The sequence below is a fragment of the Palaemon carinicauda genome, chromosome 35 (genome assembly GCF_036898095.1).
Source record: "Palaemon carinicauda isolate YSFRI2023 chromosome 35, ASM3689809v2, whole genome shotgun sequence".
NCBI lineage: Eukaryota > Metazoa > Arthropoda > Malacostraca > Decapoda > Palaemonidae > Palaemon > Palaemon carinicauda.
This window is the reverse complement of record NC_090759.1, coordinates 13,908,294-13,924,737: the sequence shown is the minus strand read 5'-3', so window position 1 is coordinate 13,924,737 and position 16,444 is coordinate 13,908,294. Positions and strand designations below refer to the sequence as shown.

The 16,444-nt window shown below is 35.8% G+C and overlaps 1 protein-coding gene across 6 annotated transcripts in view; it reads left to right on the top strand.

Annotated features, from left to right (window-relative positions):
* The window catches only part of atl (atlastin GTPase), a 440,834-nt gene that overhangs the window by 275,203 nt on the left and 149,187 nt on the right, over positions 1 to 16,444 (top strand). For all 6 annotated transcript variants that reach the window (XM_068358734.1, XM_068358731.1, XM_068358733.1 and 3 more), the window contains 2 exons: positions 4,693 to 4,785; positions 5,125 to 5,263. In XM_068358734.1, the coding sequence (XP_068214835.1) occupies positions 4,693 to 4,785; positions 5,125 to 5,263 (232 nt within the window). The remainder of the gene's footprint in view (positions 1 to 4,692; positions 4,786 to 5,124; positions 5,264 to 16,444) is intronic.

Genomic DNA, 16,444 nt, shown 5'->3' with positions numbered 1-16,444 from the left:
AGATTAGTGAAAAAGACCTTGTACAAGGTACCACTGGAGTATCAAATAGAAGATAATATGGAACTTTCTTTGTGTTACTGTTTGACCTTGGGAGTTGCACTTTCTGCTTGTTTCTTTTCTTCTGTTCCCTTTGGTCTCATTCCCTTTATTTGTCTAACCTCAACATGAATTTTATCTAATCAAGAATAACTCAAGAAACATTATTTATTTTGCAAGCCTTAGTGTAGAGAATATATGTAGCCCTCCACTCTATAAGCTTTGAATTATACTGTAAGAACTTTTGCCAAAACAAACACGAGTTGAAATAATAACTAAAAAATTAATATGCATAAAGAAACAAAAATAATTTCCAAATTTGAAAAAGTGTATTATGTTAATTCTCCGCTTTGGCACTGAACATTGAAAATAAGGAATTTGGTACAGGATTTTGTATTTTTACTAAAATCATTAATGAAACAGAGAGAGTGTGAAAAATATTACATAAGAAGTAAATTGGAATCCTTTTTGTTCATGAAACCATGAAATATTTCAATTGTTCAAAATAATTGTGCATACGCTTCTTACCAACTGCTAGCATATGGGAAACTTATTTTCCCTGCACTCTGAGAACCATTACAGTGACAAATGTAATTTTCTGTTATTGATATCACCCTTTAAAGTATTAGATAAAAAAGAAACTAACATTAATTAAATGGTACCATAAACTAATTTAAAACCAATTACATGTATAAACCAATGGAATGTTGGAATATAGATTTATATTTACATTATATGGTCAAACTGTTTTTCTGTCATATACAGAGACATTCTGATAAGTTGAACATCAGCTGTTGTTATATCTGTCGGCAGTGTTCTCATATACGTATTCGTTTTCATTTAAAGTCCTTAAATCCAATAATGTTTTAATGGTTTTACTATTTTTCTTTGATTAAAAAAAATTTGTTTTTAGTATTTAAGATGCTAAAGAAAATGTACTACTGTTTACAGTACTGAATATCAATGAAGCGTGTTCTCTAATTTGTTACAGAATGATTGAATAGAATAGCTACCGTATTTATGAAGAAAAGAAGGGAGATTTCTTGTTAACATTTTATCTTTGTTGCGCAGAAAAGCTTTTCCTTTAATAGGGAACAATAAAACTTCCAAACAATTTTACAAATTACATCTGTGAACCTCCCCTGACGTTCGTATGGCTTCTCTGTGGAAGCTTGTTTTTATTAATATTTACCCCAAAGCAAAAAAATTTCCTATCTTTGCTTTCAATGGACTTATGCCTCTGGTAAATTAATGAGACAATCTAGCGGTTAATGGCAACCCCCGATGGCTCATTCATACCACAGATCCTTTGCCTTTTAGTCTCTGTGATGACTTCAGGTTGTCGACAGCTCCTAACTCCAGATTGTTCAAATTTGTGTTTTTATTGTGTTTAATTATATCTTAGAATTTATTGCTATTTTCCTTGTTGGAGCCCTTGGGCTTATAGCATCCCGCGTTTCCAACTAGGGTTGTAGGTTAATAAGTAATGATAATAATATGGCATAGATTTTTCAAGGATATTATTTCTGGGCCATCATCATTATCGTATCTTATTGCACGACTTGTGTATCCAATGGGTGGCTCCACCATTTGCTTCCTGTAGATTTACATCAGAACATGCAGGTCCCAGTGGGCAACAGCAGAGGATGTGGTCCATGGTCTGAAGCAATTCACTGTAGGGGCAATCAGCATTGGTGATATATCCCCACTTCTGAAGTCTATCTCCTGTTTTCCCAACCTTGGATCTTGCACTATTTAAGGTGGCTCACTCCTTTCTGTTCAGGGATGCTCCACAAGGTAGGTGTTTGTTAGGGTCAGGTATTGCATCATTGGTTGAATTATAGTCATTCTCCCTCCAATTCATCAACCTGTAGGCTGCATGGTCTAGAGATGTTAAGGATCCTCCACAGCCATGAAGCTTACCTTGATTTCAGTTGCTGTCTTGTTGTCTGATGTCCATGAAGTGGATGCCTTGCATCATTCATCTATGTGACCCTTTCATTTTTGGTAATAGCATCTCTTCAAATTTGAGGTGTTGCAACACTGGCCAGTCTATAAAGAGATAGTAGGGACGTTGCCTTTGATGTGCCAGTGATTATTTGGCAGTCTCTATTAGGCTCTGGATTTGCTTTCTTTGTGTGGCATGATCTTTCCCACACTGCTGAAAAATTATCTGCAGTAGAATAGCAGACTGCTACAGCTGTTTGCTTAAGGATCTTTGGTTCTGCTCCCCAGCTGCTGTTGGCTTTGCTAAGCAGGTTGTTTCTTGTTGATAATTTTTTCTTTAGTTTCTTCGTGTGTTCTTTAAAGCTTAGAGTTTTGTTAAGAGTAACACCTTAGTGGTCATTGACTGGTGTTGAGATTTAGGATTAGCGTTGTGAGTTTTGGGAAGGCCTCAATGTTGCTTTTATGTAAAAGTATGCTTGTATGACTGCCAACCAAAATTAAAGATCAAAGCACCAAAGGAAACTAGCTTTTAATTATAGGAGATATTCAGAGAAGACTAGCCTCTTGGCTAGTACAGTGGTAACATGTTTGCTTAGCATATGCATAGCAGCAGATTGATCCCAGCCCAGGACTGTACTGTAAGTATTTAAGTTGTTTACTGGGGAGACCACTGCTGTGGTTGGGCACCACAATGAGGAGTTTGGCTTGCCCGGCGGGTGTTCTGGTAAACATATATTCTGATGGAACTGGAACTGAAACCATACACCCTTACCTTTACCTTTAGGCTAGTTCATTAAAGTGGGGATAATGACACACCAGCACTGAATCCCACTACAGTATTTAACAAGTGAAGTTTGATATTGATGAGCTTCAAAGGCTCTTAGCTTCTCTACCCTTTTTTGTGAAATCTCAAAAGGCCCTTGAGTCTTTAATTAAAGTCAGAAATTCAGAACTAACCTGAACTATTTCAAACCCTAACCTCGGTTCTTAATTTGAATCTAGAGATTCTAGTGTTCCATTGACTATGAGGGTTCTGATGGTGCACGGAGCATTACAGATTCAAGATCCTCTCATAGAGCCTCAAATTCTTATTTACTTTACACCCTTTTGCAACAAAATCGTTGCATTCCAGCAATTGTAGCTGCTCATTTAGTCAGCTAGATAGCCAGGCAGAATACCTGAATACCTTGTTGGTAGCCTGGATCATAATATCTTCACTCGCTGAAGTAAATGTTCAAAAGCAACATCATATTGGAAATGTGGAAGGCGTATCATATTGTATGGTTTCTCAAGAGCAAATGTATCTGATAACGTATCGGCATTAGCTGATTGGCTGCATCATGTTTTGGAAGGCAGTATGCATCGTTCACTTGCTAGAAATAATGCATAAGGTACTAGATGATTCACTATTGTCTCTAGTTTTAGATGTTTGCCAATGTAGGCAAGTCTTAATTTTAACAAAATAGGACTAAATATATTAATGAAATATTTCCAAACATGCGGGTACCTTATCCCTATTAGGCGATTGTGAAAAAAAGGTATACAGTAAGTAGGTAAAAATAAATATAATAGGTGGGTTGATTATTGTAAGCGAGCTGTTCTAATTTACACAGTAAGATTACTCAACATTTTTTCTTTAAGATTAGCTTTTTCCTTTAATCTGGCATCCACTAGATTTTAAAAACATTGTGTAGTAAATACTTTATTCTTTATTGGTAATGTTTGCTAGTTAGATAGCATCATTATAAAAAAGAACCTTGTTGTTTAGCTTGATGGGTTATGCATCGAAAGTAAATACGTACACAGCGGTAAGAATACTTAGATATGAACAGAAAAACTTTGAATACTTGGTCATTAAAAGTAAACTGTAAAGTAAATAAAGTGCAGTGGAGATTAATTTGTTTTTAAAAGAATTTTACATTACAAGAACATTACATGTCAATTAGTATTTGTAGACACTAGCTGGAGTTAGAGCAATCAGCTAACTGAAATCTTGGAAAGAACAACTTGACTGGTAAAATGTTAGGAAAATAATGAATATATTATAGAAGACTAATTCAATTAAAATTTAAATGCAGGAATTCTTGTTAAATTCATAGCCTAGTTATTGTTAGTGTGGTCAGCTGATTGATTGGGAGTCGAGAGTTGGCTGCGAACATCCCAGCTTTCAAACGCATTCTTGGATTGTATCTGGTTCATATGATGGGTGGTTACTGTAATTGTAAGAAAGGATTCATTATGCTAAGGGTGTATAGGATGTGGTTGGCTAACTGCTGATAAGCATCTGCTTAAAATTATGAAGCAACCATTCTTCCTTCATCCATGTTATTTTTTCTATTTTCATGTTTTAAATGAGATCCTGTACTAACTTCATTTTATAACTTTTTACATCCTTCCTTAATCACTGTTATCCTGAATATTTCTTTCTCCTTTTTATGTAGAATTTTTTTTTGTATTCTTTCCTATTCATTACTCTGTTTATTCTATACTTTGGCATCCCACCTTGGAAAATAATAATATAGTTATCCTGTTACTAGAGGTTTAGCATTTGAATGTTTTCAAAGCAGTAAATATTTTGTATTGTTTAGGAATTTGAAAGTTACAGAAGTATATTTAATTTGTAAATGTTAAGATGCATGTACTTTCTTTTATATTCTGGACTATTTTTGTTGCAATTTGAATAGAATTTTTTTTCTTATCTGTCAACAGAGATTGCATTTTTTAGTACGAGATTGGGGATTCCCATATGAAGTTCCTTATGGCCATCAGGGAGGACAGCAGTTGTTGGATGAAATCCTTATGGTAAGGAGTCATGTTTTTGGCAGAGTTAATTTAGTGGTAATTTGTGAGATATAGTTTTTATTCAATATTGATGATAATGAAGACTTCAGTCAATATAAGTTGTGATTGAAAGGGTTCTGATCAGTTGGACCTTTTAAAATCTATTTTGATTTGTTTAGATTGTATTTTCCTCATTAACAATTCAAGTAAATTATTAAGATCTTTGAAAAATATCTCACATTAGTCTTTATGCGTACTATAGTTTGAAAAGTATCTTGTCAAAGTATGCATTATACATAACTGCGTATTTATGAAACGTCTACATCGTTACATGATGAAAACTATCGTATCTTTAACCAGGTCAAAGAAAAGCAGCATCCAGCCCATCAAGAAGTTCGCCGTGATCTACGGAAGTGCTTCAGAGACATCAATTGCTATCTGATGCCTCATCCTGGCTTCAAAGTCATCCAGAAGGCAGACTTCGATGGCAGATTAGCAGGTATGTAACTTTTGTTATACATATGAATTATTTATTTTTTTTCTGAAATAAGAATATCAGCCATTTGTTCAGGGGCAAAAATAGCATATTTCTTCCAATTTAGATTTAGTTAAACTCCATATTGTTTATATATTCATTGTATTTCAGGTCTTTTGCATAATGATAATGGTATATTTTCTACATTCTTGTATTTTGAGGGGTTGAAATTGTCTATGCAATGGCTGCACTTTGAGTGTATTCCGGTTATACTATGGTACTACATGTCCCGTGATTTACACATTCACTTGATGTTTTATAAAATACACATTGATGAAAAAAATTTAAAGGAAATATGTGGAAATTGCAAAATGCAAAATTCTTAATCCAAATTGTGAAGTGATTTGAAGAGATACCCTGTAGGTTAGAATACAGTGACCAATTTTTTTATTAGGATAGCCTTCTCATATATATTTTGGCATTGAAAAGAAAGATAAATGTAAAAAAGAATGTGAAAGGAGAATAACAATCTTTTATGATAAAAAGCTAATATTTTCAAACACAATAATCATTTATATCTATAATCTTTGCAAACAATTCCCCAGCTACACAAACTTTAGAGATCTTGAAACTCAAAAGTACTCATTGTGGATGCTAAGATTGAATTCCATTGTCCCACATGGCTTTCTCATATATGCATGGAAATTCAACTTACTAGAATTATGAGAAGGGAGGATGACAAGAAAAGTTTATTATCTCAATATATTTGTAGGAAAGATTGAATATAATACAAAATAGTATTCGTACATGGAATCAGTTGTCCTCATAAGTGTGTATGGAAATAGCTTTAATTGGTTCCTCACCCAACGATACTCCTATTATGGTATAATCTACACAAATTTTACAATGTTACATTATAGTACAGTGCATAAGAGCATACATAAACAAGAAATAGTTATAATTAATAGAATAAATGAACATTGAACTTTACTATACCTGTAGTAAGGAGTGGATAACTTGAGTGTAAGGCAGTGAGAGGAGGAGGTGTTAGTGTTGCTTGGAAGAGAGAATCCCTTCCAATTGAACCTTGGTAATTGCCTCTCAGTGGTTCTTTCTTTTCTTTGCTTTTTATTATGGCAACAACTGTGATATCCTTTACTAATAGAGATCAAGAAAGGATAATTTATGCTTCCATTTTAAGAAATTTCTGAAATTACTCATCGCATTATCATATTAGAAATTGCTTGCTTTGCAGGGTACTGCCTTGTCTGGAAAAATTTTTGTACAAAATTTTGTAATTCAGCTCATTTTGCCATCATTTCCTTCATCAAAGAACTAAAGGCAGGGTCCCCTTCCTCCCCCATCTTTAAAGACATGTCGTTTATGGATAAGCACAAGAAAGCTAATACTGTATAGATTAAATTAATGAAAAACTCAATTCACAAATTTTTTGAGAGCCTGAATAAGCAAGTGTTACTTGTAAACTTGCTCACTTACCTTTTATCTTAGTCCTTACAGGTTTTAAACATGTTCGGCTTCTAAATTTTTGTTCATGTCTGGGTAAAAAACATGTTTAAAAATTTTGTTCATTCACCAAATTGTTTGAATTTTGGGTTGCTCAATTTCCGAGGTAATGCTGTAATTGTGAATAGTGGAATTAGAGGTGAAAAGCATAGCTGTATCTTACAGAAATTGATAGGAGCATCTTTAAAGCAATTGATTATTTCCAAGTGCATGGGATGGGAAGAGAAATACTCCATAAAAACCAGAGAATAAGGGTTTTAAAAAAGAAGTGATTGGATCATATTTCACTTAGCCAATTTTATATGACCCACTACAATGATTGGTGCCAGCAGATAAACATCAAAAGGCTTCTGAGTAGTGCCTCCTTATTTTGTGTTCGGAAGTTCTAGCCACTTGCGCTAAGGATGGCTAATTGCAGAGCTCTTGATTGAACTTGAATGCCAAGGCAAGATTAAGGTTCCAACGCGACGACTGCCACTCTTATTACCGCTGTATATATTCACATGTACCATTTTGGACAGTGACAAACAGCTATAGATTTTTTTTTTTTTTTTTTCTAGTGCCAGTATGGATGTGGAAGACATGTTTTTGGTTGATATATCGTCACAAATGGAGACAGACATTATTGGGTTCATCCAGCTTCCTTTAATAGATATGGGATATTTACAATCTTGTACCCCTCTTTGAGAGAGCATGAAAATTAAGTTTTTTAATTGAGATTAACGATGAAATCATTCAATGACTTGCTGGAAATAATCCAAGAGGACACATCTTTAGCCAACACCTTATTGCAGGATTAAGAAGAATCCTTTAGAATACAGTAAAGAGTGCTAACATTTGGTAAAGAAATTATTTCCTCTTTGAGATAAAAAAAAACCATACATTCAGTAACTCTTTATTATTTTAGTACACATACTCTACGTAGATTTCTGCGTGCGCCTTTCATTTGAATTTCGGGGATCACCCCACTTTGAATGTTATCCTGGTAGCACAGTCTCTTTCCTCATTAGCTAACATAAAGTCAAGGATAGCGCCTGTTGTCCTTTAAAACTTGCTGTTCACTGCAGTGTATGAATGATGACATTTATTTGTATGTATCTCAACATGCCAGCAAATCGCACACATGCAAACTGTGTAATATCCAAACTGTCACAAACACCATAAACAATAATTGAATTTGCGACAGCACGTATCTAATCACTCTGGAAATCCCTCTTTGCGAACACGGCCTAAGAATGACATAAGGATTGGCTTGAGCTCCATGTGCTATGATTTGAGTAGGGAGAAGCCTTTGAAGCATCTAATTAGGCAATCCTTGTTGATAACTTGATAGAATAAGTGCAAGCGTGAATTCTTGAGATCAAAATATTTATGCAAAATATATGAAGGAAGAAATAGGAAGGTGAAGACCTGAAAACTAGGGTCCCCTTGAGACATCACGTTAATACCCTCGCCAAATGGCAAAGAATTTCTTCATCCAAAGACATAGCTAAGATTTGAAAGTAGAGAGAGAGAAGCTATGTTTCCTGGAAGACTCAGGTTTGTCAATGAAATCTATGGCGAGCTGACATGCATGGAGGGGGCTAATTTTAACAGCATCATCTTGAGGGTTAATTCCAATAAAGATGCAACATTCACGTTTTCATAAGGAAAAAATCTGTAGAGAAAACTAAAATTTATTGTTTAATATCCAAGAGATAGTTTATGAATATCCTTAGTTAGATAAAGAAATTTGACAAAACTGAAGTCTAAAAGTTTTAGTTGAGGACTGTTCATTCACTGAACAAAGAATATATTCCAATGTTCTGGCAAAGAAAATTGAAACAGGATCTCTCTGGGGGGGGGGGGGGGGTTTTGGTAATAGCTGTTACAACTTTCGGAAAGTCATTCTTTTTGAAAATAGTTTGAGGAACTTTCTCACCTAAAGTTGGAAAGACTTTGGATTAATCTGAAATCAATGGAAATGGTGTTGTTTCAGAAGATGCTTCAAACACGCAAAGTCTATACTACACAAGGTTTTATTACTGACTAAGGAATACACCATAGTGGTAGTCTGGCATTCAATATGGCAAACAGAGCCACCAAGGGTCCCCTTCATACCTGCCAGAAGGCCTTGAAAACACCTAAGTGAAGGGACCACTGTGAGGGAGGGATCTAATAGGGTCTGTTCAGAAGGTTCAACAACACATTCCAAAACCAATCAAATAAACCATGATGTTATGGTTAGCTTGTTCCTGTTTGCCATATCCAAGATCTACACTCCTAAAAGACAAGAAGACCACTGGCCTTATTCTCAAGATTTTACAAGTAAGGGATCATTGAAAGATTGTCAGCCATGATCATGGTACATCAGCCTAACAAAGCTTGTCACAATTTCTTGAGGTTTGTCATTCCTTGCTTTTAAGTCTTAACAGATTAGAACTCCAGCATCATTCCTTATTGCACAACAACAAGCAGATTTGATATTCAGTGAAACCTCAGGGACCCTCTTCATCAGATTCTTTTGGTCTCACTAGAACCCATATAGTTTGTGACATTGATGGAGCCTTCACGGACAGAGCCAGTTAGATTTGAAAAGAGAGAATATGGAACCGAATTCAAGAACCAGTTTCTCCAAGGATATCAGATGGCCGTTCAGCACCTTATACAACTTGTCCATGGGCTGAGGAAGATTCCGGAACTCGGAGTTGGTTTCCTGGCGGTAACAAACCCTGTCTTCTGAAAAGTGAACCAATATTGAAATGGTAACAATCTGTAGATAGGGTCACTGCAAGTATGGAAGGAGCCATGTTATTATTATTATTATTATTATTATTATTATTATTACTTGCTAAGCTACAATCCCAGTTAGAAAAACAGGATGCTATAAACCCGGGGACTCCAACAGGGAAAATTTCTTAGTGAGGACAGAAAATAAGGAAATAAATAAACTGCTAGAGAAGTACAGTAATGAGAAATTAAGATGTTCTAAGAATAGTAACAAAATTAAAATAAATCTTTCATATATAAACTATAAAATCTTAAAAACAACCCAGAGGAAGAAAGATAAGATAGAACAGTGTGTCTGTGTGTACCCCCAAACGAGAACTCTACCCAAGGACGGTGGAAGACCATGGTACAGAAGCTAGGGCACTACCGAAGGCTAGAGAACAATGATTTTATTTGCTCATGAATGGCAGAGGCAAGGGACAGTGACATTGCCCTAGCAAGGTGGACAATACCCTAGAGACTGACCATATATATTATATGATCAGCACCCAAGCCCCCTCTTCATCCAAGCTAGGACCAGGGAGGGCCAGGCAATGGCTGCTAATGACTCAGCAGATAGACCTATAGGCTCCCCCAAACCCCCTAAACCTTAGCTCACAAGAATGGTAGGGTTGCAGATGTTAGAGGCACTAACAAATCTGAGCAGGACCCAAACCCCATCTGGCAAACACCAGGCAGAGACTTACCAATCAGGCAACTGAACTACTACAGTGCAGCAGTTACTCCCTTGGGCAAAGAAGAATTTTTTGGTAATTTCAGAGTTGTCGGGTGTGTGAGGACAGAGGAGAATGTGTAAAGAATAGGCCAGACTATCCAGTGTATGTATAGGCAAAGGAAAATGAACTGTAGCAAGAGAGAGGGATCCAATGTAGTAATATCTGGCTAGTTAAAGGACCCAATAACTCTCTTGCGGTAATATCTCGACGGGAGGCTGGTACCCTGGCCAACCTACAAATTTTACCAAATTAATTTGCAAACTCAAACAACATTTCGTGGCTAAATTAAAGATGTATTAATTGTCTATTTACAATCAGAGGCAAAGATCCTTCTGGTTAATCCATGCAGCCATGTGATTCTGGTGAAGGGTCTATATACTTTCTAGTAAAGGTTCCAGAATTGAACTCCCTGACCTTGCCATATGATGTGAAGGAACTTCCAAGAAAGTACATTACTCATCCAGCTAGTAGAAAGAGTAGCCCATATGAAGAGCCAAAGATATTCAGGAGGAGGAAAAGTCGATGGGCCATAGCTGGATTTTCTGCTGAATGAGCACGGCCACTTAAAAAGAGACCTTGCATCACTTGAGAACCTATTCATGGCAGTTCAACAGAGCCAGTCTCTCAAGTATTCATCTGACATAGTTCAATGGATAGAAACAGGTGTAGATAAGTCTCATGTATTCTTAGCAATAGCATTGGTTCCAAAGGCTGGTAACTTTGTATGAAAAGGAATGAAGTTGCAGGAAGATCCCAGAAAGTAATCTTGGAGAAAAAAATATATATGCAATAAAAGAAATATATACAATGTTGTACATAAAGGCCCCCTGTGGCCATGGGTGCATAACAACAATTAAAATAGCCCCAACATATCTCTGCTTGTCATTAGAGGCTACTAAAAGGGATGAGACAAGGAGAATGTAGTTACTTTCTGTGAGATATCAATGAAGAGGAGCTGCAGTAGAGTGACTGCTCCCTACATTCTAGTTTTGTGGTTGTCTGAATGGGCATAGATGTACTACGATAGACAGTAAAAGATGTGAGATTAGAAGTATGTTTTGGAATAGAAGTAATGATGTATTGACCTTGTGCGAGACAAAGATAAAAGGGAAGGGTTAGTGATGTTTGGTGAAGTGACAGGTAGAGTTTCTGAAATTTAAAGGAAAGAGCAAGAGAGGGTGTGGCTTTATTACTGAATGAATGGATGACAGATAAAGTAGAGGAATGGAAGGAGGTATCATTTAGGATAATGTGGGTAAGGGTTAGGCTGGGCAGGGAGTGTTGGGATTTTGTTAGTGCATATGGGCCAGGTTGTGAGAAAGTTAAGAAGAGCAGAATGAATTCTGGAACGAGTTAACTAGGTGTATAAAAGTACCAAGTAGGAGGAGTTATGTAGTTGCGATGGGTAACTTAAATGAGGGGGTGCTGGAGAAGTAGAAGGTGTCATTGGGCAGTATGGCATATCAAGTGAAAATGAAAGTGGTTATAGGCTGCTAGATATAAGTGTTGAACAAGAGCTGGTGATCAGTTGTAGTTTTTTTTTTTTCAAAAATAAAGATATAAACAAGTATATATGGGTAAGAGTGGCAAATGGAAGAATAGTAGAAAAGGCATTAATGGATTGTGTTTATAACAAGAAGGATGTGTGGAAGAATGAAAGATGTGCATGTGTTTAGGGGTATAGCTAACAGCATGTCTGGTAAAATTTTGGTTGGAGGAAAATTAGTTGTAGCAAGAGTGTTAAATAGAATGGGAGGGATGTAAAGGGAAGTAGTGAAGGTTGAAGATTTGAAGAAAACCAGAGATAAGAAGTGAATATCAAGAAAGGTTGGAAGTGACATATGACAGGGTGAAAGTGAGAGAAACTAGTGATCTAGAGGAGTGGAAGTTTGTAAAAGAAAAGCTCGTGGGGCTTGCAAGTGATGTGTGTGGCAAGAGGATTGTTGGTGGCAGCATGAGGATGGGTAGTAAAATGTGGAATGAAGGAGTGAAGAGGAAAATGGAAGAGAAAAAGGACTGCAAAGTAATAGTGTAGAAAAGTATGATATATATAGAGGAAAACATTGCAGTAAAACTTAAGGTAGCTGAGGCAAAGAGGGCGGCTAACTGGAGGTGGAGTCAGGGATTTGGTCGTTCATATGAAGAGAATAAGTTTGGAAAGAATAGTGTTTGATTGAAGATTGAAATTAATAGATGAGGGTGATCATGAGTTAGAAGTAAATCAGTTGTTGTTTGCTGATGATATTGTATTGGTTGTAGACTTGGATGACAAACTGATTTGTTTGGTGACAGAGTTTGGGAGGGTGTGTGCTTGAAGGATGTTGAGAGTTATATGGGTAAGAGTAAGGTTATGAGGTGGACGAGAAGGAAGGGGGTTGCTAGACTGAATGTCATGTTAAATGGACAGTTAGTTGAAGTAGATCAGTTTAAGTACTTGGGGTTTGTTGTTGCTGCAAATGGTGGAGTAGAAGCAGATGCAGGTTGGAGAGTGAATAAAAGATGTAAAGTATTAGGGCCAGTGAAGGGAGTGGTAAAGAATAAAGGATTAGGAATGAATGTAAAGAGAGTTTTGTATGCAAAACTATTAGTGCCAACTGTGATTTATGGATTGGAGTTGTGGGGAATGAAAGTGACGGAGAGACAAATTAAATGTGTTCAAGATGAAATGTCTGAGGAGTATGTCTAGTTTATCTAGATGGATAGTGCTAGGAACGAAGTAGTGAGGATGAGAATGGGTGTAAGAAATTAATTGGGAGCTAGAGTGGATATAAATGTATTGAGGTGGTTTGGTCATGTAGAGAGAATGGAAAATGACTCTTTGCTGAAGAAAGAGATGAATGTAAGAGTTAATGGGAGAAGTGCAAGAGGACAGCCAAGGTTTGGCCGGATGGATGGATTGAAGAAAGCTCTGGATGATAAGAGAGCAAAAGAGCATACTTTGAATATAAATGAGTGGCAAGCGATTGTGACGCAGTTCTGATAGGCCCTGCTGCTTCCTCCGGTCACTTTGGTAACCGATGAGGTAGTGGCAGTAGGGGAGTCAGCATGTGAAGCTTCATTTGTGGTAGATAAAGGGGGAGGGTGGGCTGTGGCACCCTAGAAGTAACAACTAAACTCGGTTGAATCCCTCGTCAGGCCAGAGGAACGAAGAGAAGAAACATCCCCCCTTTTTTTTTATGTTGGCTACCCCCAAAATTGGGAGAAGTATCATGATATATATATATATATATATATATATATATATATATATATATATATATATGTATATATATATATATATATACACACACACACACACACACACAAAGGCTAATAATAATGCATACAATAAACAGGGCAGTGACAGACTGTATTGGCTCAAAAGGCATAACCACTAAAACTATGTAATAATAATTGATTATCAGAATGAAAAGGCTATAATAGGGAATTTTATTGAAAAGAAAATGAACGGCACATCAAAAGCCTCTAAAAGCCTCTAATACTAGAAAAGCATGTAAAACACAATTACAAAGAGCAAAGCTGCACTGATGGATTTGCCAAACTTATAGAGTTCACTCTACATATGTACAGTGGCCATAGTCGTTCAGTTTCTATCAAGAAATTATTGGCTGGAGAACTATGTGCACATAATAAGGCTATTTATAATCGAGTTCTTCTTTTGCATAAAACAAAAATCTTATCAATGAGTGCTTATGATTCTGGAATGGTCAAGGACAAGAGTAAACAAGAAGTAAAATTTACAGTGTATCTACACCTTGCTGAGTTTGGAAAATAGAAAGGGATGGTGGAGACAGAGAAAAATGTGGCATTGGTCGTGGATGTGGAGTACCTGGGTTGAAAAGGAGAACAAGAAGAGCTTTGTGGCATGTTTAGAATTTTGGTGGATTTTTTTGAAATGCAGAACTTCCAAAGAAGAATATTCAGAATTAGTTATGTGAAAGAGAAAAAATTGAGTTAATTTTGCTGGTTTATATTAATACAGAAGAGATGGAAAAGTACCGTAAGTTGGTAGACGTAATTTTGAAAAGTGGATCTGTTGAATGTATAATTCATGTTTGAAGCACAAGGTTTTAGAGAAGTGTGACTGCAATTGTACCAGTAACTGAGACAATTGAGTTTCAATCGAAAGTTGTGAAAATAGCGTATTAGAAAATTTACACGGAAGAAGCTTAAAATTGTAATATTTCAGGATATGGGCATTAGAACGGCAGGAAGGTTTGCTGTTCAAGTAGAGTGAAAAGAGGAATGAGATGTGGAAAGTGAATGTTTAATGAATCAAATATATAATGGTTTGTGGTGTAAGGCAAAGGCATTAGAAATCATATGGAGAATAGATTGGATTGTCAGAAAGAAAATTAAAGAAAAAAAGAAGGCGCGTAATGAAACAAGGCTAATTAAGCGAAAAAAATGTAAAATAAGTTGAGTACTGTAAATGCTCAAAATTTTCAATAAGCATTGGATCTCAGAATTAATAATCCAAGTAGAAGGAATTAGTTGTATTGAATGTAGTCTTCTGTTCATGGAACTAAACGTTTGGAGGAGTTTTGCTGATTGTGAAAGGTAGAAGGAAAACAAAGCTGGAGGACAAGTGGGAAGAGTTAGTGTAAATTCGAAAGATTTTGTAAAAGGAACTTGATTATGATTAGGTGACATTTAAAAGGTTGAAGAAAGGAAGGCCATCAACATTACAGATTTGTGTCTAGATGATGGATAGGATTTGAAGGAATTGGACAGAGGAGTGAGATTTTAATTCTTGAAGGTAAAGATGATCGGGACTAAATATTGTAAGCAAATAATATTTACTAATATGTTACGGACGTGTTGATAGTTTTTGGAGGTTGATAGTATGAGATGACAGTAATGCTGATATGATAAGAAGTATGGATTTTGAGAATGAGAACTTGTTTATATAAAGTGTTTAACATTAAACAGGTATATGAGGTGTATATTTGAAAGTATAAAGATAAAAACAGAACTTGGCATTCATGTATATAGAAACTCCTCTTGACCATATTAATGAAGAGATTATATAAAAGGTGATGAGGATGTATGGTATCCAAGATATCTTGTTGAGAGCAATTAATTGGCTTGGGTGTTGAAGAAGAATCTCAGAATTGTATGTCCTAATTGTTGTACAATGTCTATGAATGGAGGGATAGAAGTAAAAGAAAGGACATGAGAATTTTGTACAAAATTTCCTCATTTGAAAATCAATAGTGGGAAGAATTCTGAGTCTTTGGTTGTTGCTGAAATAGTATTGATAGTGAAGAGAGTGCAAAAATTAATGCAATAGTTTGAAAGTTGAGGATAAATTTAAACAAGAGCAAGGTTCGGACACTAATCGGAAACCAGGTAGATGGAATTACGAATGCTGACATGGGTAGAGGATGAATGGAGGCAGTTGATTCGTTCAGTATTTGAGAGTAAATATAACGGTGGTAAAATGAAAGAAGCTATGATTAAAATATATGCAAAAGAAAGGGAAGAGTGTTTGTAACTTAGGTGAAATCAAGGTAGAAAGGGTTGTTTAGCTGACTCTACAGCATAGAGATGAACTATATCCACAATATTTATGGCTTAAGAAGGATTGGAAGGTGGAAAATAGGAAGATAGGTAGAAGTACGTGGGTTAGAGATTGGATTAGTATGTTGAGATGGTATGGTCATGTGGAAAGTATGGTGACTATCTTATAGGGGATTAGAAAAGATTAGGGGAATATGTTGACAGAGCTGAATAGTTGTGCGAAATAGGTATTGAAAATGAATTATATCGCTATACATGAAGTGAGAGATTGCATGCTACGTAATTGTGAATGGAATCGCCTAGTGTGTTGAGATTTGGGCACACTTAAAAATGTTTTGAAGATATGTATTCATATTTCAATTGGTGATCGGATTATGCTATTTGCGTATATATACTGTTTAATTTGTTTTGATAGGACTAACGTCTCTCTCTCTCTCTCTCTCTCTCTCTCTCTCTCTCTCTCTCTCTCTCTCTCTCTCTCTCTCTCTCTCTCTCTCTCTCGTTTTATTATTTATATATATAATATATACAGTATATATATATATATATATATATATATATATATATATATATATATATATATATATATGTGTGTGTGTATATGTATAAAAATGTATAATATATATATATATATATATATATATATATATATATATGTGTGTGTGTGTGTGTG